Source organism: Necator americanus, chromosome IV, assembly GCF_031761385.1.
Source record: "Necator americanus strain Aroian chromosome IV, whole genome shotgun sequence".
Lineage (NCBI taxonomy): Eukaryota > Metazoa > Nematoda > Chromadorea > Rhabditida > Ancylostomatidae > Necator > Necator americanus.
In genome coordinates, this window is record NC_087374.1 from 12916886 (window position 1) to 12943888 (window position 27003).

Below are 27003 nucleotides of genomic sequence, written 5' to 3' on the forward strand. Positions count from 1 at the left end.
ATTCGATAGTTTATATAAATGCTTTCATATTCACAATTTGTTGAAAACAAGTTGTATTCTCCGCCTGCGATATGTCTGAATGTTCTGTTCCTTTAGTCTGCACGATTACTCGTTTATTAGTATTCACAGAGTTTTCAGATTTTACAGGAGACTTGACAAAGACTTCCTTCGTAGCATACACTGGGTAATAGTTTTACGAGCATTTGTGCAAAAGTTGCTATAAGACAATTGAATAGCGGTTAACGCATACCACACTGTACTCATCAGATCCGGGAAGTAACCTGAGTAGGTCGGATTAAGACAACCTTCGTCTTGACAGATGCATTCGACTGCTCTATTGTGAGAAAAGTGTTGAACGTTCACGAACTGCCAGATTTTGACGTTTCGCAGTGTTCAAAAATGTTTACGGATGTTACAGTAGTTGTACATACTTCATATTCTTAAGTGAGATACAGATGCCGCTATTTATGTCGTTTGTCGCAACTGCGACGCGCGCCGCTAGCCACAAGTTGTAGTGTCGTTGTTGATCAACAACAGAGGAATACGGAATGCAGATGAGATCGAAGAAGACGTCAAGCAGATTTGAGCGACGAGCATGCAATACTCGTTGAGTAGACTGAGACGTGGCTACCTATCTGCAATGCACTTGTCCGAAACAACATAAACATCCGTTCCAATTTCATTCTTCTCTTCCTCCACATACGTATCAAAAGTAGTGCTTGTACTACTAAAGTACTTTAACTATGAAATAACTTTATCTTTTACATATGTCGATCCGTGCCGTTGTAATTTTTTAAGTGCATGTAATCAATTCACAACGAGAGCTTAGGTTTCGGTGCTGAAGGCGTAGGCTTTGGTTTCGCATATCATAATTAATAGGGCGGTAGCAGTCAATCGAGATGATTCCGCAAGGGTTGCTACTTGCCGTGTTTGCTATCACGTCGGTTTTTATGATAACTTCACTGCATCACATAGAAGAAGGACATGTTGGAGTGTATTTCCGGGTACTTTATTTCTTTATTCTATTAAGTTCTCACTTGCACACTGTTGACCTTCCACTTTAGGGTGGTGCGCTTCTTACAAAAGTTAGTGCTCCCGGCTACCACTTGATGATTCCATTCGTGACTTCATATAAAAGTGTTCAGGTACCGACTTTTCCTTAAACTTTTTCCTAATCACTGATGTTCGAATGTATCTTAAAAACGCATTGGCGAGAAAACATATTTTAATGTAGTTCAGCAAACGTGGGGTTAGGTCAACATGCTGCTGTTAACAAGGGAATCCGAGATCTTTCCGCTGGGTCCTTCCGACTAATCTAGTGTGTTTACTTGCGTTAAGAGAAAACTTCCAAAGTTCCACTCAGTTCTGCCCTGAGGCTCAAAACTAGCAGTGCGGTGTTCCTCATTCCTCATTCCTTACCCCAATTGCATCAAACGCTTAAAAATAGAAGAAACGATTCCAGGTATTCTTGAAGAACGAGCATTTTTACGTACTTCAGGTCACATTGCAAACTGATGAAGCAAAAAACGTACCGTGTGGTACAAGTGGCGGTGTTATGATATATTTCGACAGAATAGAGGTTGTCAACATCCTTAGTGCTAGTAGCGGTGAGTTTATGATTGTCTGTCGTTTCTTATTTTGTGAGTTGTTGTATCCCGTAATTACGCATTTCGATATACCCGTAACCATTGATTCCTTAACGATTTTCTCTTTTCTCTCTGCAGATTTTATCCTAAAATCTGACTATTCATTAATGACCTGCGGATGTTGCAAACCAGCATCCTTTTCCTCATGACCGCTCATGCCAGGTTGCGCAATAAATCAAGACTTTTCGGCCAGACTGTGTATAATTTGTGGTCATGTTAACAATTGTAGGAGTTCTCTAACATGAGAACTCAGATATCGCAGAAGTGTCTGTTTCTTTTACCTAGCGCGAAACCCTATTTCTTGGAACTTCAGGAGCGATATTGCTCCCACGCAGCGACATGAATCGCATTCACATCAGTGAATAAGATTTTCGAATTGATTGTGTTTACCAACTTGCTTTGGTTGGGAGAGTATTTTTTCGATTTTCATAGTCGCTTTGTGATTTTCTTTAAAGCTGCAGCTTTTTTACAGTATACGACATTGTTAAAAACTACACAGTGGATTATGACAAACCGCTCATCTTCAATAAGGTCCACCACGAGGTCAATCAGTTCTGTTCGAGTCATTCGCTTCAGGAAGTCTACATCGACCTGTTCGGTAATATGCTACAAATTGACACTATTAATACTTTTTTTCCAATTTCCTCATTAAACTTATGGCATGCGAAACTCGCAGTCGTAAATACTGCAAGTTTTCTTATCTACTTGTTTATGTCTCGTTTAGATCAGATTGATGAAAACTTAAAGACAGCACTCCAAGAAGACCTTACAGTAATGGCTCCCGGATTGTTTGTTCAGGCAGTTAGAGTTACAAAACCCAAAATACCTGAAGCGATTCGACACAACTACGAACAAATGGAAGCCGAAAAGGTTTGTAAGGCTCCGGAATTGGTATCAAATTAATTTTTCTTTTTTTTTCAGACGAAACTACTTGTTGCCACCCAACATCAGAAAGTTGTCGAAAAGGAAGCTGAAACTGAGCGGAAGAAGGCTGTTATAGGTTAGTAAGATTAAACATACCTTTATACTATACTCGGGTGAACACGACCTGAAGCGCGGTGCAGTTGCGTAAGCTTCTGCGCTCGAAGGGGTGCGGATAAAGGTGAGACCATCGTTAGCTTCAGCGTTGAGTGATTGCAACGAGTTTTTGCAGTTTTTTAGACTGCAACCACCTCTCGCTTCGACATGCGCATAATCAGCTTGTTTTGACCTGACTATACCTATTTTCTTCGACTTTAATAGATGCTACCTTTGATGAACTCCCATCTTTTCACATGCTTTTTCATTCAGAAGCGGAGAAGAAGGCACAAGTGGCCGCAATCATGCACAAGCAAACAATTGCTGAAAAAGAAACACAGAAGAAAATCAGCCAACTCGAAGACGAGAGTCACCTGGGTTTCTTATTTCTCATTATTGAAAGTCTCTTCTGTAATATCCTTCTCTCTATAAGGAAATAGAAAATAGAAGAATGTATTTCCTGAATTTTTTTCCTGACCTTGTTTTACCTTTTTCATGCTCATTTTCAGCATCTCAGAAAGCCAAGGCAGACGCTGAGTTTTACAGGGCCCAGAAAGAAGCTGAGGCAAACCGAATACTACTCACACCGTTAGTTTTTCTATTGCTAGTAGTTTAAAGAGCTGCTCTTTACTTTTGAAGTTTGAAGTGCTCTGATACACATTTTTATTTAGTGTTGTTTAAAAATATCTGTGAACATAAGAAATTCAGGGAATATTTGGAACTCAAGCGAATAGAAGCTATTGCACAAAATAATAAAATTTTCTATGGACAAGATATTCCTAGCGCTTTCTTCCATTCCGAAGCTGCTGGTGCACAGAACGTTGCTAGAACTCATTCAAAAGATGCTCATTAAATCTAAACACTGCCTCATTGTTTTCGATTTCGCTGTTTGACGTTTTCCTTCTAATGACTGTGATGCTTTTTGTTGTTAACTTTTGATTTTATTTCAACCTATTTGTTTTGTCCACTTCTGGTCGTTTTTGTTGTGGGTGTTATGTATCTCAAAGTGTTATTAGAACGGTCACATGTACCAACTTCTTTGAAATGTTCTGGTAGGAACTGAATGATGTGCCGGTCATTATAATAAGCTTGTCAATTGTGTACGAGTACGCACAAAGGAGTTTCACTAAATATTGGAAGTTGGTCGATAAAACCCACGTTATGTTTGGTACTTGCCAATAAATTAATCAAATGCTTCTCCTTGTTCGAATACACGGAATTTGATGAATCTGTAAAAGTTGATATGGTGGATTTATGTTTGTCACGTGGATAAGTGAGCCAAATTGAATGGTAAATGTACAGTTACAGTTGATATTTAATCCTATGAAGATTTCCAGAGTGTTCTCGAGGAGTGCTTATCATAACAATATTGGGGAGACACATTTAAATGTACACAGTCGTTTGCACTATTTCAAGTTCTGGCACGCATCTCCGTTTGTGCTAGCCTGCTTTACGTGCATAGCCACTGTTAGGACATGGTCGCTCCTCCCGTAGCAAACCAGAATACTCAAGAAATCCATGATTTTTATTCTACGACTTCGATGCCAAGTTCCTGCCGCACGGTAATCAGAGGGAAATCACGAGCAGCAAGTTAGTAGCAGCCATTTCTGCCGTTATGACAGTGAATGGCAGATTCCTACTGATTCGACCTTATATACAGCGACTTTCGAAAATATTTCGCGGTCAAACTTTAGGCAGTAGGAAAAGAGAAAAAGATTCGGAATCTCGACAAAAAAGATGATCGGTCAATTAAGGTTACCGGGGAAAATATAGTAGGTGGGGCACTCAGTGGCGCATTTATTTCCCGACGCTCTAACTTACTTTTTTCTCTTAGTAACGTTAGTTCACATGACATAGATCCTCTAAGACCAATTCTTAGGCCCTAAAGTGAAGACTGATTTGATTATTTGCTTCGAGAAATAAGGGCAAACTGAGTGCTGGTCATGTGCATATGACATTGAAATTAAACATAACGAAAAATTAGAAACTTATAACTTGATTTATATAATTTATCTACAACAGTTTATAACAAGAAACTGAAAATTTAGGATGGAAAATTGAAGGAAAAGAGACAAATAATTATCTATGAACTAACATGTACAAACGGGTGTGAGCTGTTTTTTCAAGTAAGATCTGTAATTACTTGTTAGTTCGTTGTGTTGTTATTGTGACCCGTGTTGATTTGTTGAAACACGTCGCTACCTGTTTTTGCATATCGGTCGGAGCTGGAGTGCACATATATAAATGCTGGTTTTCTTCGACTCTTCATTCTCATTCGTCATCTTCTCCAACCTCGCACGCTACGTTAAAGCAAAACTTGAGGCGGTTTTCTTTCCGTGGGAGAGGATCATAGCATGGAAACGGTAAGCGTATTCTTTATGAGATATGATTGGATCAAAATCACGCTGAAAGGTGGTGTAAATGGCTGCGCAAGCAGTTGCACTCAAGGTGGGACCACTGCGCAGCCGCTTACGCATTTGCACTGGACCTTAGGTTGTTTTGGACCAACTACAGTACCACATGGGATAATATCGAGTGTTCCAGAATTAACAAATTTTTTTCAGAATTGTAAGAAAAAAAAGCCATATGATGTTTAGATGTAGTAGCAGTGATGCTGATGTGTCTTTGAGCTTTTTTGGTTTGTTGTCATAGATAAATCAGACTGTAATGCACAAAAATAATTCAATCATTATTGAGCGTACCAAGAAAAAACTTCAATTCCACTAATCACTGTCTTGCAGCTAACTTTTTATACTTTCAACGAGATTCTTCATAAAAACCAAAGATGACTCCATCGAAAGAAAAACATTCTCCCGAACATTCTTCGTGGTAATTGTGATAAGTCCGTAGATCTCATAAGGAATATAAAAGCATAAGTAGTTGCTTTAAGAAGTTCCAGTTGAATCTCGAATTATTTTTCATTAATTCTAGTTTAATTGAATAAATTGATATTGTACCAAATATCAGCACTCATCGCTGTACGATATCAATTCGATTACGGTCCCTATTCCGGAGATTGAAGAAGGAGAAATCATTCAAAATGTGAGGTTTTTTCTTAAATTATAATACACGATTCATTCTAACGTAGGATTAATGCGATACTTCATTTTGGCGTACTCTCCTATCAACACAATACTTCAGTGAGAATTCTAGTAATCTTTCTATTCTATTCTTTTAGCTGTAAGTGCGACATTTTAGCACCGATTGTAGTTCTAAGAGGAAATATGGACCTACGGTTACGAGAAATTCCTAGATACGCAGTTGTTAACGGAATCACTCGCTCTAATGGAAATTCGTCCAGTCATTCTTCCCCGAAACTGCGGACGCATGCATAAAATTCTGCAGATTGCGGAGGGGAGGTGAAAAAGGAGAAATAGCTGAATTTCTCTTCTTCAATAGTCATATTGACATTGTGGCCCACACAGGTGATAAATTTCTTGCCATCCGGCTGTGATGCACATTTATCTGATCAATACATATGCCGCACAAGAACTCAGTCAAATTAGAAAAACAAAACCAGTAGTAGATCTTGTTAGATCAAAATAAGCTAGCTAGAAAAGGGAATGATAGTAATGATACTCCGCATCCATCAGTGATTCCTTGTCTTCGTTTCTATTCTGTGATCACTCCACTTCATGAGAAGTGAGAATGAAGCTCGGTGATACCGGACGGAAACTACCAAACAAATAATCCTTCGGTTATTCCTTCGGTTAGAGCATTAAGCTAGACGTTTTATTTAACGTTCCATTGGCCACACTTCCGACGCTGTCATTTCTTCTCCGGAAGAATGAAATAAACCTTATTGTTATCATCAACAAGAATGAGATTTCTTGTGTGTTGCTCAGGAACCTATTCTCTAGGAATTCCTGCGTGTCACAGAATACCATGGATCGGTAGCACGCATGTACGCTACAGAGGACTAACTTTGGTGATCTCATTTTTCATTGATACTGTATGGGATGGAATATTAGTGATCGGTGCCGGTCGGTACGGCAAGCTGCTCTCTATCCTTGAGATATCTGCGAACATGTTTCATCTTATCTTGCACCAGTCTGAATGTCCAGCTAAAGCCGGACGTTAGACTCTGTGGTTTTAGCCTCGCTCCCCTTCACTGAACAGTGAAAGTTCATAGTAGTGGAAAAAAGAAAAAAATGGAATTGTAAAATTCGTTTTGTGTTTTTCTAAATAACACTTTCCTTCTCTTTTTTTATTATAAATTAAGGAGGAAGGCTACAGAGTTTTCCTTCTAAACGCTTCTACATTTGGAGAATATTCAACCATAAGCTTCAAACACTCCTTCGATACCAAAATAATATAGATACAATGTGAAAGCATTACTCGAAGTATGGATGTTCCTCCTGGTTTCCCCCCCCCCCAACAGTTAGCACAGAATGATATTTTAACATAAAATGACGTAAACATCATCGTACTGATAAAGATAAGTTCCACATCAGATCATGTAAACTGTTGGGTACTATTTAAGCTGCCGTTTGTGTGGGTGTTTCCACTTTCTGAAGAAAGCGTGTTACCATGATGACGCAGATCTGCAAAGAAATAGATACGTGGAGGATTCATAGACGTGCAATGCAACACGTGCTGTGGCCATGGATATGGAATGGTTGCAACGTCTAATTTACCTCTCGCGACATCCACACCAAAACCACCTATCCGACGCCGTGGGGCCCGTCTCACCTCATATTATAGCTGGCGCCGAGGCACCAAACCGACGCCGTGGGACTCGTCGCACCCCCCTTTTCGAATTTCCAGACAGACAGACAGACACACACACACACACACGCACACACACACACGGACTTATTCTGTCTGTGTGACTGAATAAGCCCACGTGTGTGTGCCTTCAACGAAAATTATGATGCTCTTCGTGTCCCACGGGAAAGGAGAAACCACTGGTCTACTCTGGCACGCCATCGGGACAAATGGAAGAATTACTGGCGCCCCCGGTCGACCAGTTCGAAGATCAACGGGGGTCAAGGTGATCAAGGTGATGATTTTACTGATAGAATAGGGGCTCGACAGATCTTGTGCTTTGCCATGCTCACAATGTGGCAATTGCCTCAGACCGGTCTGCCCTGAAGGCCTGTGAACTAAGTAACCAACGATAACCAGTACGACCAGTATTGTTCCTATATTGGTGAAGGACAGGCCCGACTAACTGATTCCCTATTAAACCGTTACCGATAATAGTTGATCTCTTAAACTTTAGTGGCTACTTTAGGGGTGATCCTGATTCTTACTGCTTTTCACTCCAGAATGTTCGGAGTTGACAATACCTTTTGTAAATCTTGAGATTGAGAGTACTCATGTCTCAGTTGCTTTTGTCTGGATTTGTCATGGTTTTTGGATTCGGACTGTACTTCCTTATGCACAGTTCAACTACCTCCTGGATGATGCCAGAGAGAGGTAACGTTGGTCGCTAAGATGTACTCTAACTTCTCATCGCGCACGGCTTTACTTCTCAGAAAGGGTGCTCAGTATGACTCCTTCTTTAAACACAGGGTACTGTTTCGTATTTATTCACAAATCCATTTGAATACCCCATTTTCAAAGCTTAGGAAAAACAACTGAAGCTGAGTATAGTGTGTTGGTAGAGTTGCACGTCAGAATACTGCATTCCTTTCATATTCATTTTATTTCGGATTGAGGCAATACCGCCCTAGAACGAGACTTTCATTCGTTTTATGTATGCAGGTGATCACAAAAGGCAATCAAATTAAACAGACTGATATGACAAAGAATGGAACTTATGAAGGACGACACAGTCAACCTGATCACGAGGAGGAAAACGAAGGTATCACTTAAAGGCGGCATACCACGAATGTGACGTATGGGTTTCTGATGAAAAGCTTCTATGCGGTGTCGTAAATTGCGGAGATTGTCCGTTGTAAGAAACAGCACGGGAATTGCTGTGATTTCTACGAGTTGCATTAGAACGCGCCTCTATGTATACCTTCCGTTCCGCTCAGCAGTCTATTCATTAGTTTAACTTGAATAAGGTGATGAAGAGGCCTCATTAGTCCACAAGGTCTCCCTTTTTGATGCAGTACGCGCACAAGGGTGACGCGAATGCAATCTAAACCGTCGTAAAAAAAAAGGTGGCTTCCGAGCCTTTTTTACGGAGACCACGGAGAAATTAGCGGAGCCACTTGGTTTCCCATAATCTACGACCCTGTATAGAAGCTTTCCATGGGAGGTCCATTCAACGTCAGATTCGTGGTGTGCTGCCTTCAACGTGCCAGGTATCACGAAACTGACGATTCCGTTCGGTATCTATGGGACAGTATAGAGTTGAGGCCATAGATCACCAGTACGAGGGTGGCTACGCTCATTTCCCGTTATCTTCCTGAAAAACGTCGTGGGAAACGGCTTTCTTTCCTACCATTTACGTTAGAACGTGCCACCCTTGCACACACGTTGGTTCCACGGGCGGGCGATCGAAAATTAATTATGTTTTCTCACCACCCTATTCAAGTAAAACCAATGAATAGACTGTTGAGAAAATGTGATATTCACGGAAGCAAAACTTCTGCACTTGAGGAGTCGATGCTGCTCCAGCCCGGAAATCAGATTTATCTACAGAGAAGGAGAGACTAAATTCCGTGGCTAAATCAGATTCATCACAAGATCATGTTCGACCACAAAGCTACGTATCTCGTGCCAGTTTCGGTGGAACACAGGTTTGCAGAAAAAAAAGCACTATTCACTTCCAGAAAATTAAACGGTTCAGAACAAAGCTCCCATCGTACCTTTGCAGCCTATAAAACGAGGAGCCTCTGAGGAACGGCCGCCATTAGGTCATATGTTTTATTATGCTCCAAATTTCTTTCAATTACGAAATGTAACCTTTCAGAGAAGAAACAGGATCTGCTCTTTGCATTTCCGAACTGTCCACCGCCTCGTATAAGCCGAATGTCTTCTCTGACTCCTGAAGAGCACGAGCGGCTCCAAAGTGTAAATGCAAAGAAAATGTAGGTGAAATGTAGTTCTACGAAAATCGAAAGGATGACATTACGTCGCTCGCTTCTAACTTTTCCGTTCTCCTAACTTTGCTGTTATGATTTTTTGCACACAATATCTATGTTATATTCTATGCGAAGTTGACAACACGCAGTAGAATCCATGAAAATCGCAATTGGGATTTTTAGAGAGGCAGTCAAGCTGACGATGAATGAGGCTTCGATATCAATTGTGAGAACAAAAAGGCCGTCTTCGAATATGGACACAACGACTCCACCCAAGAAAAGAGGTCGTCCAAAAGGGGTGTGTGTTTGAGTTCTTGTTCGATCATCAGTTTTTTTTTCTGTCTTGTCTTTTTCTTTTTGCAAAAAAAAAGTAATTACATACTGCAGTCATATCCCAAAACTCATCAAAGAAGTTGTAGTTAGGTCATCTTTTCACATGCTTGGCCTTAATCCTTAATGTCGCTTGTTCACAGAAGGGATCTCCAACAGATTTTCGTTTAATATACCGTACTTATTTCCAGAGCGTGAACAAGCCAAGAATGAACGGTGCACAATCATCCATTTCTCACGTCGCTATACAACCTGTGAGACTCATCACATATTAGTTGAAACCCCATTTCTTGTGTCTATTTGCTGAACAAGTTCTTTAAAAAATACGGAAGCAAATAATTTAAAGAACTTCGAAGATGCTTCGAAGTAACTATTTATTTTCTTGTTATTTTAACTTATGAAAAAACGTTCCGGAGCGCTATTTTGTAGAAGGAGTTCGATTGGAGCGCGCCAGCCTTGTGCACGCACCGCATCTTCCGGGCCTTTTTTTACGGCATTTAGGAAGGAATGGACGGAATCACCCCCTCTCCATAATCTACTATGCCGTATAAGGATACTTCACCTGAAAATACGTACCACCTCAGATTCGTGGGGTGATGCCTTTAAGCACGGTGCAGCTGCGTAAGCGGGTGCCGCTGCGCTCTACCGCACCACTCCAAGCGCAACCACGTACGCAACTGTACCGTGCTTCATGTCGTTTTGACTCTATTTTGATTTCTTGAATGCTACCGCACAACTGCAATCATCAGTCGTTCGATCCCTTAAAACTGCATCAAAACCGGGATAATTCAAGATGATGAAAAGACAAACTCCATGGCTCTGCTTAATCCTTATGGGGATGCGCCTACGCGCTCAACCTAAAGGGATCACCCAACGAATCTGAGGTGGTACGGATTTCAGGTGGAGTATTCGTATACGGGATCGCAGAATAAGGAGAGAGGGTGATTCCGTCCATTTGTTCCTGATTGCCGTAAAAAACGACCCGGAAGATACGGCTTCGGGTGTTCCGGCGCGCTATTTTCTACAAGAAGTTCGATTGGAGGGCGCCAGCCTTGTGCACGCGCCGCATGTTCCGATTATGGAGAAGGGGGTGATTCTTTCCAATTCTTTTTAAATGCCGTTTTTTACGGCAATCAGGAAGGAATCACCCCCTTCTCCATAATCTACTCTCCCGTATACGAATACTCCACCTGAAATCCGTACCACCTCAGATTCGTGGGGTGATGCCTTTAAATTCACAATCGTTTGAAATTGACTTGCGATGGCGGGGCGATGTGTCAAGTCAGTGTTTTGTCTTCTCAGACACACCCGCCTTAATCCCATAATATTAGGTAGGTAATGTGTGTAAAGCAATACACTTGGGAAACCACATTTCTGTTGCATTTCAAATTTGAAACATTCTTTACACCAGAATCCAGAAGTTATCGCTTTGGTTTATACTTCCGAATTCAGCACTGTTTATATTATGTACACATGAATGGGAATACTCAGCTACACTTGAAACGATTATTTGCAGTAAAAAATTTTCACGCTACAAGAAAGTACAATGAACAAAACACCAATTTTCACCCTTATGTCTTTCGGATCATGTTAATCTTCGTTGCTTATGCACTATCACTTTGTGCTGCTGACGGACACACCTCGGATGACGGCTTTCTTTGACGTAATGTGGTCGGACATATGTATCTTGACATGTTTGTAGATTACCAAGACAGCAGTGTGGAGTTCGCAAGAAGTGTCCTCAAGGACGTAACCGCAAAACTGTGGTTATACAAAACCGATGAGCCCAGATATGTACTCGAATCCAAGCCTTCGGAAATTTTTTTTTGCCATCAGCACAATTGCGCTGATGTTTAGGCGAAGAAGGAAGCAGCAATTGGTTGAGTTCATTTTGTCTTGGGACGTCATCATGGCGTTGTAGAAGTGGAGTAGCCTTCAATGGACACGCCTCCGCAGGTGTCGCGATATTGTCAACCCAACCCTTACTTTCTTTGCATCCCTCCTCTCTTCCCGGCATCCCTACCATTTTCGACTATTTTATTCTGAGAAATGCCAGTATAGGGGGGTTTTTCTTGCTTATCTTCGTCATTACTTCGTCTGTCCAGATCTATTGCTGCTCTTTATAGTAGAGTCAACACGACATAAAGCACGTACGCAATTGCGTACGCGGCTTCTCTCGAGGTGGTGCGGTGGTGCGTAGCGGCTAGGAGAGTGGTGGAGCCCTTGTGGCATCATCCATCACTGCAGTTTGCGATGGTCCCAACTCGGTTCCAAATGCTGCCTCCACCGCGTCGTTTCGAGCGCTTACGCAAATTCACCGCTACTACACTTGTGATTCACTTCGTTTTGACCCGACTATATCTGCTTCTTCATTTTCCGTGATCTAGGCTGTCTTACAGTGAATCGACTTTAAGGATGTCCGAGGGCGACACTCATTCATTCACAGATGTAACGATGTGTTTGGTGATGGAGGTGAGCGGAGGTTTAGTGTGGTACGACCTTCGTGTTGCTAACAAGCCCCTGGTCGCGATGTGGAGAACAAATTTGGGTGATGACGAACAATGAGGCTGTGATATTAGGCACAACACAAAATTCTCTCTCGATCTCTTGTGTGTACCGTAATCGAAAGCAACGTAGGTCTGCTGTCACTTGTCATAGTGAAAGTCGATTTGTGGAGTGTACCCAGCGATATTTCCATGTAGACACTCTTCAGATATGTTCTCGTTGATGACCGCCGAAAATTTGCTCTCGAATTAATTCGAAAGTCAGTTTCTGGAATGTAGAGTGACACTTGAACGTAAAAAGAACGTGATGTGTCGTCCTGATGCATTACGTCCCCGAGGAATGGTCCCGATGCTAACAATGAAGAACTCTTCAACAAAAACGACTATGTGATAACCGTAATTATATGTAACTACAGAAAAAAACTACCAAAAACAAAGGAAATGTTTGGAAGAGTATTATCCTAGATTGAGTGCTACTGGTCCGCCGAGAACGAAAAGCGTTGAGTCGTCAGAATGAGTTCGGCAACGGCTTCATGTCCAGCGCCTACTTACGACAAGTCAATTCACCAAAACCCTTGAAAACCTGCTAAGCCATTGTCGTCTAGCGTGAAGTACAGCATGTTTCGAAGTGCAGTAAACGGCACGGTGATTTCGCATAGCACAAAACGGTTTTACTGAACTTTCTTAGAGTACTGTATCCTGATTCTCCCAGTAGATTCAGGAGAGAAGCTCTATCCCCATAAATTAGGCTGCTATCCTCAAATTTCTGTTACACTTCAGAAATCTCTAGGAATTTATTTACAGAGTTGATCTGTTAGCCCAATGTTATACATTATTAGTCCAATCTAAGTACTCGATATCCTATTATTAACACTTTCCTTTGACAAGTGGTTGCTTCTGGTAGTGCTGGTGCTCTATCCTATGAAGAATGTTCAGTCATCTAATCCCCAGTGCGGAAGATCTTGTGGTGTTCGTGGGATGTCAAGGGAATAATTCATTAGGATCTTCTGCCATGGTTCTACTATCAGTGCTAAGAAATACTGCGAGTAGCTGGACCGGGTGGTTACGAAAGCTTAGAAGAATACAGAGGAAAGTCCTCTTCTTGCACGGCAACCCCCGAAGCTGACTCAGACGAATCAACGAAGTCTCGAGTTGACCATCCTTCCTCATCCGCCGTGATGACTGGACATTGCCTCGTCCAGGTACCGCTTTTTCTGCTCTCTGGCTCACCACCTTTAAGGATGCTACTTCACTGATGAGCTCAAGACGCTACCTCATTGATGTTCTTCAGCTTTGATCGGAAGTCCCGCAACTTCTGAGAGGAGGGAATTTATAACACAAACTGCCTGGACGTTGACAACATGTTGTCGATGCCGGTGGAGGATACGTCAGTGACTGAACACTAAACATGTTAGAGTAAAGAGTTTGCGAGTGAAATGTTGCAAAGTATAACAGAAATTTGTTGAAACCCTAATATGTGTCAATAACTGAACCTACAAACTTATACATGTAGTTTATGGGCAATTTGTGTAAACCTCGGTACAGAACGAAACATTAGGGAAGTCAGTTGGTCTTTTCTAGAGTTAGGTTGACTTTTTTTCTTTTCAGCGCCGTTGTCAGGCAGGACCGAGAATTGGAGTTACTGCAAGAACGATAGCGACTCAATCATGCTTGGATTTGACTGAACAGGGCTTTCCACATCGTTCTTCAGCTATTTTTCGTCCCTCATCACACGTTCTCGATTCGGTCACCAAAGACGGGTACTCATCGCAGCTACAAAACGAAAAGATGTCAGATACAGTAGGGTGTGAACGAACGATACCAAAGCCATCGAAAGGTAATACGGAGGAGCGAAATCGAGCAAAAAGAAGTACATCGTCAATACCTTCTGGATTGTGTTCGAAAGCTGCCAGGAGTGAAACGAATACTGAGGTTTTGGAAGACGTACCTTCTGACGATGGTTGCGTCACGCCACCGTTGTGTATAGTCGAAGACGCTTCTAATGCCAGCACAACCTCTCACGAAACCCCGAAACCTGCGCGGCAGCTGAAGGCGAAATCAAGGAAAATAAGATTTGGAAAGGATGTGGACGCGTGGCTTCAAACTCTTATTGATGAGGTGTTGATTTCACATATCATATCATATCATATCATATTTTTACCTATCAATTTTCTACCAAATTTTTCTTCTCAAACAAGTTTCTGGATGTTATTTGTAATTATATGAACTTTGTGTGAATTGCAGTTGAATTCACTTCTACCATCGTCAGAAGATGAGGAGAAACTCAAAATTGCATGCGGTTTACAACGGTGAGAAACTTATTCAAGCTTGAAAGGATAATACACCTAAACGGTGCTGTTTTACGTCTAAAGGCACGTGGGCGCGTTTCTTATCTTGGTTTTGGTAAATGTAGACTTCGTTGTTGGAATGGGAAAGGCTTCGTCGGCATTCTATTTCTTCTTTTGAACAAAGGACCCTTTATCAGCGGTCTCTGCGCAAGACATCTTTTTCGGCTCGTTCATTAGTTCTTGAACCACACGTGATCGCGGTTTTATTCGAGTGCTCTTACAAATGATGCATAAATTCTCGGCTAATCAAGTTGTATTCTGGGAGACTTTCTCACTTGTTATTAACCTTGATGGAGGGCACAGAGCAACGGTGTTCAGATTCCTCAAAGCTGCTGTAGTTTCCGCTGTTGGTCCAGGTCCAGACGATGATCTCGAGATCTTGTCAGTGAAATGTACCACACTTGCAGTCATTGTCGGCTAATCACGTTTCTTAGCACTAACACCAACAATGTCCATGCCTTGTTGATGTGTCTTTCTAAATTTGAGACGGTCAAGCGATAAGAATCTGTTTCGCGATCTTCGACACCGCTGTGGTCTCAAAAGTGCGGTCTCTCTTCTATAAGGTTGGCGCAAAAATAGTGCGCGTTTTCAATCACCCACTTGGGAACGCTATAACACGCCTCAGAATCAGTTTTATCAATCGAAATAAGAACCACTACAGTCAACGCATCTTTGCCAACGAGACATATGTTTGCTTATTCGTGCTGTATAAAAGTCCGAGGTTTCGAAGTCCGCGAACTTCTGGAAGTCGTTTTCGGCATCAAACTGGTTTTGGAAATACCTCTTACCCAGGTGTTTAGATATTTGAAAAAAGTGATGGTCGGTCGGCAAAAGGTTTAGCGAATATGGCGGGTGAGGCAGAGTCTCGTAGCCTAACTCGTTCAACTTCAGTAGCTTCAGCTTTGAAATATGTGGCGGATAATGTAGTGTAGGAGAATCGACCCCCTCTGTTCACCAACGCCGATTAAATAAGTTGGAGTTTCCGGTGCATTTCGTCCAGTTTTTTGAAGTACTTCTCTGCGGTGATGGTCTCGCCAGATTTCATGAAACTACTGAGTAGTGGATTACAGCTGCAGCACCACGCAGTCACCATGGTCTTCTTCAGGTGCATTTTCGGTTTTGGGAAGTGCTTGGAACTTTATCCCTGTTCATTCCGTGGGCAGGACGCTTCCTGTTGTCGCAAAGGATCCATTTCTCATCTCACGCAACAATACGTTCGAGATACGGATCGTTTTTGCTGCGTAACAGAAGCATTGAGCAGATCTCAAAACGGCAGTTTCTTCGGGACTCGCTCAGTTCATACGGCATCCACTTGTTCATCTTTTTCACCTTTCTAATTTTTTCAAATGGCGGACGACTGTTGAATAGTCAACGCATAGTTCTCGGGCCTCTCCTGTTGTTTTAAGCTGGATGATCTTCGATGATGGCCCAAAGTAGGTGATTGTCAACTTCAGAAAGGCTTCCGCGACCTTCCTTATCTTCGAGGCTTATGTAGTCAAAACGAAACCTTTGGAATTCGTACCGTGAATTCGGTGATGTTTCCCTCACCCCAAACAGCGTTGATATTTTGTCTCCGCTGCATACGTGCCCAGCTTGACCTCGTGGAAAAAGGACAAGAAAACCTTCCTTTATCTTCTAAGTCTTGGTACTGACCAAATACTGATTCTCGTTCAAAGTAACTTCAGCACTAATAACCACAACGAAATGCGCTACAAAACGCTATACGGCTTCTAATATTAAAGATGAGTGTGACCGGAAGAAATTTGTCGTGAAGATAAGGCAACGAAATACACGCATTATTTTTGCACCAACCTAATAAGTTAGGGGTTTGTACTGCATGATGAGATGTAGGTTGTCAGACACCGAACGCAAGCAAGTCGTCCTTTTTTTGTGTGCGTGCGAGCGAGGTCCACTGAATAAATCTCGGACAGGTTCCGCTGTCGCCAATGGGAGAACGTAATCTGCGCCTGTTGTCGAAGAAACCCTGATCCATATTAGTAAATGTGTTAGTTAAAAGGTGTACAGTGTGCTAGAGTTGGTCGCTCTGTGCTCTCCAAAAGGATTAATCACAAGTACGTCTCTCAGAATACTAGTTCATTTGCTTAGAGTTCTTGAAACACTTGTAGAGACATTCAAATGATACCACAATCTGCTGTGGTTCAGGATCTAACGGCCAAGCCAAAGAGGATGTCTGGAGCAGAGTACCACTGAAAAAAGTCCTCTACTAAAAGAGCCGACGAGACCTCCCACTGTTTAGATTCACTCAAAACTTTAACCTAACAGGAAATTAGGGCAGTTACGTTCGGCGTCGAATCTGTTTAAACCGGAACTGGGTGGGCAGTACAACGCGCGCTTTGCTTTTATATGCTTGGAACGCACACTATCTTCCATCTTCTCGCTGAGCTTTTCCAATCGAAGACGCATCGCGGTCACCAAGTTGAAGACATTCGGCACCGAGCATATTGAAATGTACGAAGTCGACGATAATAATTCTACTTACAAGGCATTTTCCCCTAGCGCAGTTACTAAGTATTTCAGCAGATATTCAGACTATGTAACATTTCTAAGTTACGAATATGTATTCATCCTAAGAAATAAGTTATTGCTTGAGGGAACAAACGAGGGTTCGTTTTTTACAGGTTAATAAGTGAGCAAAGAGAATTTCAACATTTGACATCAATGATCACGTTGTTAGAAACAGAAGTCAATGAACGGTTCCAACAACGCAAGGAGGAAGTAGATCGTCTACTGGATGACCATGTGGAAAAAAGGGTCGACAATGGTCATAAGATTGCGGAGTCAGTTACTTCAATGCGTTCTGAAGTAGCTCGAGTGGCTGATTTGTGCAAGTCGATGAAGGGAACTGTTTCGATGCATTCAAGTGAGCTCGATAAAATGCGAACGACATTCGAGTCATGCTGCGACTCAGTGAATCAAACAGCAGCTGAGCTAAACGCGAAACTTGAGGTAAACCTGTTAATCAGTCAAATGAATCAATAAAAACAAATGAAAATGAATGAAATAGAACTCTGTTAGTTTCAGAACTTAAGACGAGAAACTGAGGAGATTCGTAATGCTTATATTGATCATCGTTCTCAAAGATTTTCAAGCATATCCTGTTTGGCTGCTTTGTTGGTAAGTTACGTATCCAGCAATCAGCACATTTTAATTTAATGTCGAAAAGTTTAAGTGAAAATATAGCGAATGTAGATTTCTTTAAAGGAGCAGTTCAGTTCTTAATTCAATCTGGTGTTGAGGAAAAAGTTCTGGATTAGATTTTTTTATTTTTCGAACACTCCTATTTTCATTACCATGGGATTTCAGTCAACGATATAGTATCCTTCATGGCATAACATGTGTCCAACGAAACGGCAGTTTTCCGATTCCTGTTACCGTGCCCAGAACTCTGGCTCTTGCGAACCGGAGAAGTGATCGAAATTAGTTGCAAGATGTAACTGGTTTTTGAATTCCTTTTCCTGTAGGGCACGGAGCGGATAATTTCCGGAAGGAGCTGGGTCGACGGAAAAAGCACCGTGTAGTACAAGTGGGTATGGTAAAACGTCCTGAAGCCTGCTGCAGTTGCGCAAACGTTGCGATCTAGATTGGACCCTCGCCATCTCTGCAATCCAAATAACACTCTTCCACTGCAACGGGGTTCAGGTCGTTTTTCAAATCCTCCCATTCAAATCACGAAATCAACTCCCATCCGAGTTCTGCAATCTTCTGGTGGATCAGTTTCGCAAGATAAGGACGGCGTTGTCGCGCTTGGGAAGTTAGTGGCGAATAGCTTTGGCGAACTGCTGAAGTTGAATAGGGTGCACCTTAGCTCCCACTGCGGACCCGGTCCAGAGAAATTCAAAGTGAGGCATTCTTGAGAACCCGCCAACAACAAAAAAAAAAACAGAATCTTCTTATGATATAGATCACGTCTGGAATTTCTTTGAGGTGGTTCGCTGCAGGTTAGCGGTCAGGTCACTGGCGATGTCGCTCTTAGCGCTCATACTGGACCAAACTCTCCTTCCCAGCAACGATATCCTTGAGGAAGTCCTTTCGAGTAAATGAACAACAAATATTGCATCCTTCACGCTTGGTCCCTGTCACATTGTGGTAACCATATCGAAAAAGCTTGAACTTGCTATGGTGGTGCAGGTGTCTAACAATAGTTTTTTGGTCGTTTTCTTTTGTTTGGAATTCGCGTAGCCAGACGCACGGGCAAACGGAAAAGTTAGCGTTTTTAATTATGGTTTGATTTTAGTAAGATATTTTTAAAAAAATGTTTAAAAAAACGTTTAAAATGCACCCATTTTCAACAAAAACGCGGAAAACGTGCCACATTGCAGCCACCTCCACCTCCACCACCTCCTCAGCCTCCATTACATTCGAGAGAGGACCACAGGGAAGATGAAACTTCAACACCTGAAAATGCAAGTTCAAAGAACAAACAAAGGTCATCCAATCGTGGAATGGACACTCACGAAGCTTCAACATCCGCGTCAATTCCCGTAATTCCAGCTGTAAATAATGGTGAGTATTGACACTCAAAATATTGTACTACATTACAACACCGCTACTAACTTGTGTCCCAAAATCCGTCACCGACGGATTAGTCCGTCGCAAACCGTCGGAATTCTTGGAAGTGGTCAAAATTAAATTTTGCAAATACCATTCGAAAGCAAATGAGCTGCTGATTTCAAATATACTTCGAGATTCTCTTTTGACAAATGTGTGGCCTGAAAACGGGCAAAGTTTCCTCAAGCCCCGTTGATTACTTTCACACCTCCATAATCATGCCATTGGCATATCTCGCTGATACATCTGGGTGCGTGTAAAGAGGGTTCCGGCGGAATTTCCAGCATGCCCCGGTCATGCCTCGTCAGGGCAATTAGCGATGATGCGTGTCCTAAAGATATTCACTCTCGATAACTGGATACTAATCTCCTCATGGACTATTTGTTGAATTGTTCTGGAGAATCAGACACATTCACTGCTATTTTGTAACGTGAGGTGATCTCAATTTAGTAATCGTACCAGAAGCAAGAGAAATCCTCACGTGAAGTTTGAGATAAAGATGTACCTAATAGCTTCAAATTACGTGCACAAAAATTTTCGTTAAAACGGAACATTCCAGCTCTCAAATTAACATCCGTAATATGAATTAACGTTATCCTTTAACTCCCAATTTTTTTATTTCAGAGGGACCTTCTGTATCTCTGACTTCCGGGAACTTACAAGAAGAAAAAGAGTTCAAATTTGGTAAGGTTTCTAGACTTTCTGAAGGTGATATAAAGACAAACTCACTGCCGTTCTTTATTAGAACACCATACAAAATCCCATGTACTTCTATCTAACGCTATTATTCTTTGACTTATTCGGTCATTGCGACAGCTCACACTACTCTGCTTTGCATATTTCCTTGTAAACCCCCCATTTTTCCCCCTTTTTGGGGAGGGGAGAAAATAAAGGGGGGTTTGCCCCCTCTTAAAAAAAAAAGGGCGCCCCCCCCCAAAAAAAAAAATTCCCCCCCCCCCCCCCACAACCACCCCCCACACACCAAAAAATTATTTTTTTTCGAAATTTCCATTCTCTTCAAAAATTCACGAAAGTGCTCCATCGAAGATTAATAAAAAGCCATACTTTTCAAGCTGTGAAAAATCTTCCTGAAAATTTTTCAGTGAACGGCTTGTACTTGACAATATTTTATATTGTAAGCTTCTAGCTTTAAAAAATGTCTAGCTTTTCCAGTGTCAAACATACAACATTACTCTATGTCGTTATTTTGTCCAATATTTGAACAGCTGTCAACGGCCTGGGATGAACGCTTAAGTCTCGCGATTCGGTACTTGCCTAGAACTCTCCTTCCTTTATGAGAAGTGAATTAGGCGCTAACATTGGATACTTATTGAAACAGCAGTGATAATTTGAAACGGCTAGGAAGGAAAATGACTGACGAAACTAAACCAAGAAATAAAAAGAAGAGGAGAGGGAAGAAAAGGAAGAAGTGAATATTATTCGAATTAAACTGCAAGACACGGAAAAATTAAAAATTTAAGAAGTTCCGGTTTTTTCCTCCATAAGACGTCTTAATTTGTTACATGTCTGTCTTTTTCAGGAGGTTTGTTTCGTTTATTTGTATTTCTTTCCGAAAGCTTGTGAAATTGGAGAAGCTGTATGGTTCCGATGACTAAGAGCTGTGTAGAATTGTTGTCACTATTCATTTATGTTCAAACATTGTTGTTTCTCTGTGACGCCGAATCGCCAGAGGAATCACCTATCGAAAGTGTGAGATGCCTGGCAGACCGTGAATGGGCCGCGATAACCATTCCAGCTATAGAATATCGCCTGCTCTATAAGAGGGCGGAGTCAGTGTTGAGATTTTGAAGTTTGTAAATGAAAGTGAACTCAACATCATTCAGAAGAGCGCCTTTTTGTGAGAAGAACAAGCTATTTGAGGTACTGAAGAAATTCATAGAGTTTGCAAAAATTTCTGTTTTGTGAAAACAGACGAAATTTCCTCTAATTTGGTCACTCGAAAACCATGACCAGCTGTCATCCAATGTTAGCGCCTAATTCACTTCTCATAAAGGAAGGAGAGTTCTAGGCAAGTACCGAATCGCGAGACTTAAGCGTTCATTCCAGGCCGTTGACAGCTGTTCAAATATTGGACCAAATAACGACATAGAGTAATGTTGTATGTTTGACTCTGGAGAAACTAGACATTTTTTAAAGCTAGAAGCTTACAATATAAACTATTGTCAAGTACAAGCCGTTCACTGAAAAATTTTCAGAAAGATTTTTCACAGCTTGAAAAGTATGGCTTTTTATTAATCTTCGATGGAGCACTTTCGTGAATTTTTGAAGAGAATGGAAATTTCGAACCAACATATGATGTGGGGTACCAAAATGCTCTAAATAACCTCCTGATTACGGATGTAATAACCATTTTGTTCAATTTCGAAAAATAAGCGGAGATCCTATGAGCACCCCTTCCTTCCATGGAGATGTATCCGCGAGATATGCCAATGGCAGGATTATGGAGATGTGAAAGTAATCAACGGGGCTTGAGGAAACTTTGCCCGTTTTCAGGCCACACATTTGTCAAAAGAGAATCTCGAAGTATATTTGAAATCAGCAGCTCATTTGCTTTCGAATGGTATTTTCAAAATTTAATGTTGACCACTTCCAAGAATTCCAACGGTTTGCGACGGATTAATCCGTCGGCGACGGATTTTGGGACACAAGTTAGTAGCGGTGTTGTATGTTGCTTTTATCCATTTATCGCATAATCGTTTAAGAAGATAGTAGATTAATAAGGAAGCTTCCAACACACCAATTGCGCAATTACAAAAGTTTTCATCATGTTGAAACACAGATTTTGTTTGTGATGTAGCGCTGTTATTATCATGTGTGCTGATCACGCGGGCATATCTTTCACTAGATACGGAGCTATAGAAAGAAGTTGACTACATTGGGTGTAAGTTAACCGATTTCGGGTGCATGACATCTGGAACAGTAATGCCCAGTTATTGAAGAAATGAGGACATTGTCCTACAGTTTCTGCCGAACTTATTGTATTGGTTTGACCCAGAGAGCGTTTAGTGTCAGTCCAAAACAATAACTTCGGTAATTACATATTTCTTCACAATCAGATCTTTTATGACCACAAACATACTAGTGAAGGAAAAGAGAGGTGAGCACTCCTGAGAACTCATTTTACGTCAACTTTTAGCGGTGAACCAATCTCCTTTATTGCCGCTACCTGCTCCATTCTATGGACCTCTGCTGCCACCACCACAGAAGATGATGTATGACTATTTTCAACTGCATCAACTACAACAAATGCAATCAATGGTTCCTCCATTGCCACCGTTCATTCCGAATATGCTCCTAGACGGGAGTCAGATCCCGTTGCCGTTCCAGCCTCCCTCGCATGATCATCCGAACGCACGAATCGATGGATATAATAAGCAGGTAATTCAGCACTTGTAAAAGACTAAGGAATCTTGATGGGAACACCAAAAATTCATAAAAATTAAAGTGAACAGGAAATGGACAGGTGGGTTTTAGAACTGGGCGGCTTTATGAGGATCTCCAAATGTACTCCATTTGAAGATCCAATGCGTGGATATAAAACACGTATTTCATGTTATAATTGCGAATATTAATTACCATACATTTGCTGTCATATATCAGTTAAGGTATATTACTTTAATTATCCAAGATGTTCTCAAGTTTCATGAGTGATGTTGACAAGGTTCTTGAGGCGCATCCAGCTGAACTCTCAGCTGATCCATCTGTGCAGTGAACACATCGCCACATCTCCTTGGCGGGCTGTCTCGAGGCATCTCTTGGGTTCGCTCAAGTGTTCTTTTAGTCCATCTGTCGACTCATAACGCGACCGGCCCATCTATGCTTTGCTTCCGATATATATTCCGCTGGATTGCAGAGACGGGTATTTCTCTTTCGGGGCTGCAAAGATCGGCGAATTGCTTTATTAGCCGGTTAAACTTCAGAAGACATCTCTCAATGGGTCTGTGGGTAGTAAGTGACTTCATAGACGTCGCAGCGGTTTTTGTACACGTCTTCGTTGCGTAACTGAGCGCTAGAAGAACTGTCGAGTTGAACAGATGGACACAGGGCTATTGGTCCGTAACTCCCCTGACCTGAGGTGCGAATTCTACCCACGATGAAGTTTCCACGACTTGAAAGCTTTCGAGTTGCCCTCGCCCTCGCAATAGGCGTTCTTCGTGAACTGTGTCTTCTTTCTGTTTATTCACAGTTCTGCTCACTTCCCTGTTTCGTTTAATTTCGAGAGCATGGTCTCTGCTTTATAGATGGTTCTCGAAAAGAGAAAGATGTCGTCAACAAAACGAGGGTTCCACACCCCTTTCTTCCCAAAGGAGTGATTTCATATCTCATATTCATATTATTATCCATTGCAATGCAGCCGTGAACATCTTCGGCGATATACTATCGACTTTTTGTACCCCTTTTCATTTTCATTCGGTTTCGTGAAGGAGCGGTGGAAAACCTGTATCATAGTCGTGCATCGATCGTAGCAATTGGCTAACGTCCTCACATAATGCTTCCACACCTTGATCGGGCAGCGCTGACAGTATTGCACTCATTTGTGATACCTGCAGCCTCCGCGACAACCTATCCTTAAGGGAAATGACTGGCAACGGCTATCGTCAATTGCGCTGCGCAGCAGTTAATAGCGTCAGCAGAGCATTGCGCTGCGTTTACCCTGCCTCGCCCATCACATCGTCCATCTTCGGCTCTCATCGTCTAATCAGGTGCTAAACATGCCTCGCATGAGCATGCTATCCCTGTTATTGCTTCTGTACGGAATATCGATCGCTTACGTATAGAAATACATCGGACGAATGCACACGAAATCCCAAAAGTAGAAAATACTGTTTTATTTGTGTAAAACAAACAAATCGAAACTTCTGCAAACTATTGCAGTATCTTACGTACATTAAATCCTTCTAGGAGCCAACTCTACCAGGTGAATTGCAGTACAAACACGACACATGGTCTCAGTGATGGATGGGCGTGGCTTAGCGATAAGAACTAGCGTAAGATATGCCCACTCTGGCCTCCGACGAAATCCTGAAAGTTTGCTCTTGAATTTTTTTGAGGATTCGTCCAACGTCGTGGCTCTGAGGTTGATTTCAGTGAACAGTTTGTGAAGAAGACGCTCATTCGCGAGGTCTTCCGCTGCTCTGGCATTCTTCTTTGCTGAAGATAGAACGTCACGTGCGCTGATAGAGTAACATGAATCGGATGGCCACCAGGCTGAAGAAAGTCTGTAGATATGAAATCAGTTACGGGACTGTGGAAGTTTTATGCTCTTAATCACGTCATCGTTGATCATCATCTTGATCACTCGCAGTTCCAGAGGGAGAACTCGTATTGGGACCTTACCAGGTGTCCGGGCTTGATGCACATCTCAGGAGTTGACGAACGAGTAGGACCTCTTCGTGGTGATTTCCATCTCACGACGAGAAGAGGTGCGTACGCCGCCTTTGTTCAGCGACGCTGTCAACGAGATATCATATTCAGGGAGGTCCTTGGGGCACTCCTTCATGCCTGTCCTTCTTTGTGCTACTTCCAGAATTTTTTTTTCTGACTGTATTGCAGAAGATCCTCCTGCAAAACTTTTCTGCAGCTAATGTTTGCTACTAACCACTCAATGTGAGCTGCAATCGAATCATGCCTCGAAGTCCTTCTTCTCTCTAACAATTCCTTGGTTGTTTTCAAAATTCGATCCAAGCTTGTCGTGCATGACTTTGAGGCATGTTCAGCACAGGCTCGTAGTCTTCTGAGAAGCAGGTCATACTCCACGTTGGGTTCTCCTCAATGTGCAAGCCACCTCGAGACAAGGACTCCTCGAGTGTCCAATCGTCGTATTCGTCTTCTTTTCTCCATCGTTATCGATAGAAGATGTTCTTTTCCATTTTGTGGCTGAGTCATATTTTCCCACGAATGAGACGGTGATCAGAAGCACTACAAAACGATGGTACTACTGAGACGTAAAGTAGACACCACTTACAGTTGTGAGTATTCGATCTCCGTACGAGGCATTGGACCATTCCCATGTCGACTGACAAGGATCTTTGTTTATGAAAAAGGATGGCCAGACGACAAGATCTCGTGAGAATCGACGAGATGAAATACAGATGGGTGCACAACAAGGCCAACAGCGCCTACACGGGACCTCGACGGAACCTTTTTTCCGCGAACAACGAGTGTCCTGCCATTCATCTCTCTTACGTCACTCCTTCTGTTCTTGGTCTCTTGCAGAGTACAGAACTACAAAGTACAACTGCAAAGTCTGAGACAGTCCCCATGGTGAGTCGTGCAGGTGTCGTCTTTGTCCAGAATCAAAGACGTCCTGAGCAACCTGAGATTTGATCTCCTCTCGCCATGCCGTTCGACGTCTGAGACGGCAGGCCCCAATGTGCAAGGAACTGAGGTAGTGAATGTGCTGGAATGGTAAGAGTGCTTTTCCCCAAGCGTAAAAGCCCCGCTGCCCTTAGCTTAGCTTTGACAACAGGTGGATCAGAGAGCCACGTTGCGACTTTTCGGTGGTGAATCTTAGCAGTGGCTTATTCGTAGCTAGTCTTCGATTCCAAGAAGTCGGAATGTCGTAGTGTCAAACTTCTCAGCTTGGAAGACCCTACATGAAGACGTACCTCCGCTGTGCATCGCAGTTCAAAGTTATCTCCTCGTTATTATAAGGCGGTAAACTGTTGTGGACGTATATTATATTATTATGTAATTATTCGGCAAAAGGTTCCGCTGTTTACACGATCGATAAGAGGTTCGAATCGGCCCCACTGCTCACCAAGCCTTTCATCCTTCCGGGGTCGATAAATTAGTACCAGACTTGTCTGAAGGATAAAAATACTGAATTGACACACCTGCTGGCCTCCACAAGTCATTGTATAGGCCAGTTACACGTTCGCAAACTTGAAATGATTCTGAATAGAAGTGAACGTGGTGGCGCATCCCAAGTGGACTGATTAACGCTAGATACTTTACTTATTTATTCACTTTACTTTATTAATTATTGATAACTATATCCTTGCATGATTGTTTATTGAGATAAGGTCTTGAAAACCTGCTCCCACAATTCTTTTCCGTTTCTTTTTTCAACGTTTAAGAAATTTCTTCGTATTTTTTTATTTTCTTCATTCAGATGATTATAATGCAGTTGTTTTCTGTATTTCAACGTTTTAAAGATTTCCTCACTCATTTATGACAAACTCACTAATTTTCAGAGGCACCACAGCAGGGGTCAGGAACATTCAGATTATGCGAATAGATCACGAAGATAAGCCAGGCGAATGAGATCTGCTGCACAGTATTCCTTCTGACATAAAATTAGTGTCCCGCAGTTTGCCTTTCCCAGATTCCCACTAAAGGGACGTGTATAGCTCATTCAATGTGACATAAATACGCGATGACTTTTTCCGAAGCAGTCACTTTAAAGTTTATGTTTTTGTTAACTTTTGAAAAAAGGCACAGCCTCGTCCTCCGTCAAGTGTTTTCCTGTAGCCACTGTAAAGTGTTTTTGTTTTGCACTCAGATGTTGTTGCTTAGCTGCTTTAATAAATAGTTTCCGAATAATTTGTAGTTTCTTTGTCTTCAGTGGTCAATCTGCTAGAGTTCA

At 42.0% G+C, this 27003-nt stretch overlaps 2 protein-coding genes across 6 annotated transcripts; both read left to right on the forward strand.

The window, feature by feature from the left end:
• Nucleotides 1-899: 899 nt before the first annotated feature.
• Nucleotides 900-3516, forward strand: RB195_001108 (uncharacterized protein; the record flags this gene model as incomplete). Its single annotated transcript, XM_064197723.1, has 9 exons — nucleotides 900-1004; nucleotides 1065-1145; nucleotides 1499-1607; nucleotides 2119-2244; nucleotides 2371-2516; nucleotides 2568-2646; nucleotides 2937-3041; nucleotides 3173-3251; nucleotides 3372-3516. 9 exons carry the CDS (start codon nucleotides 900-902, stop codon nucleotides 3514-3516), a joined length of 975 nt encoding a protein of 324 aa, XP_064053604.1.
• A 1501-nt stretch (nucleotides 3517-5017) lies between these two features.
• On the forward strand, nucleotides 5018-26668 carry RB195_001109 (uncharacterized protein; the record flags this gene model as incomplete). 5 transcript variants are annotated; one of them, XM_064197726.1, is made up of 16 exons in its annotated part: nucleotides 5018-5026; nucleotides 5631-5705; nucleotides 8373-8472; nucleotides 9219-9358; nucleotides 9409-9475; nucleotides 9532-9649; nucleotides 9827-9941; nucleotides 10165-10227; nucleotides 14086-14595; nucleotides 14722-14786; nucleotides 17465-17623; nucleotides 17708-17792; nucleotides 17868-17960; nucleotides 19166-19349; nucleotides 22552-22793; nucleotides 26612-26668. In XM_064197726.1, the coding sequence occupies 16 exons, from the start codon at nucleotides 5018-5020 to the stop codon at nucleotides 26666-26668; spliced, it is 2082 nt and encodes a 693-aa protein (XP_064053605.1). The 5 variants fall into 5 exon arrangements, with proteins under 5 accessions (XP_064053605.1, XP_064053607.1, XP_064053608.1 ...); XM_064197725.1 differs by having other exon boundaries at nucleotides 9436-9475; XM_064197724.1 differs by having other exon boundaries at nucleotides 9261-9358.
• Between the last annotated feature and the right edge of the window lie 335 nt (nucleotides 26669-27003).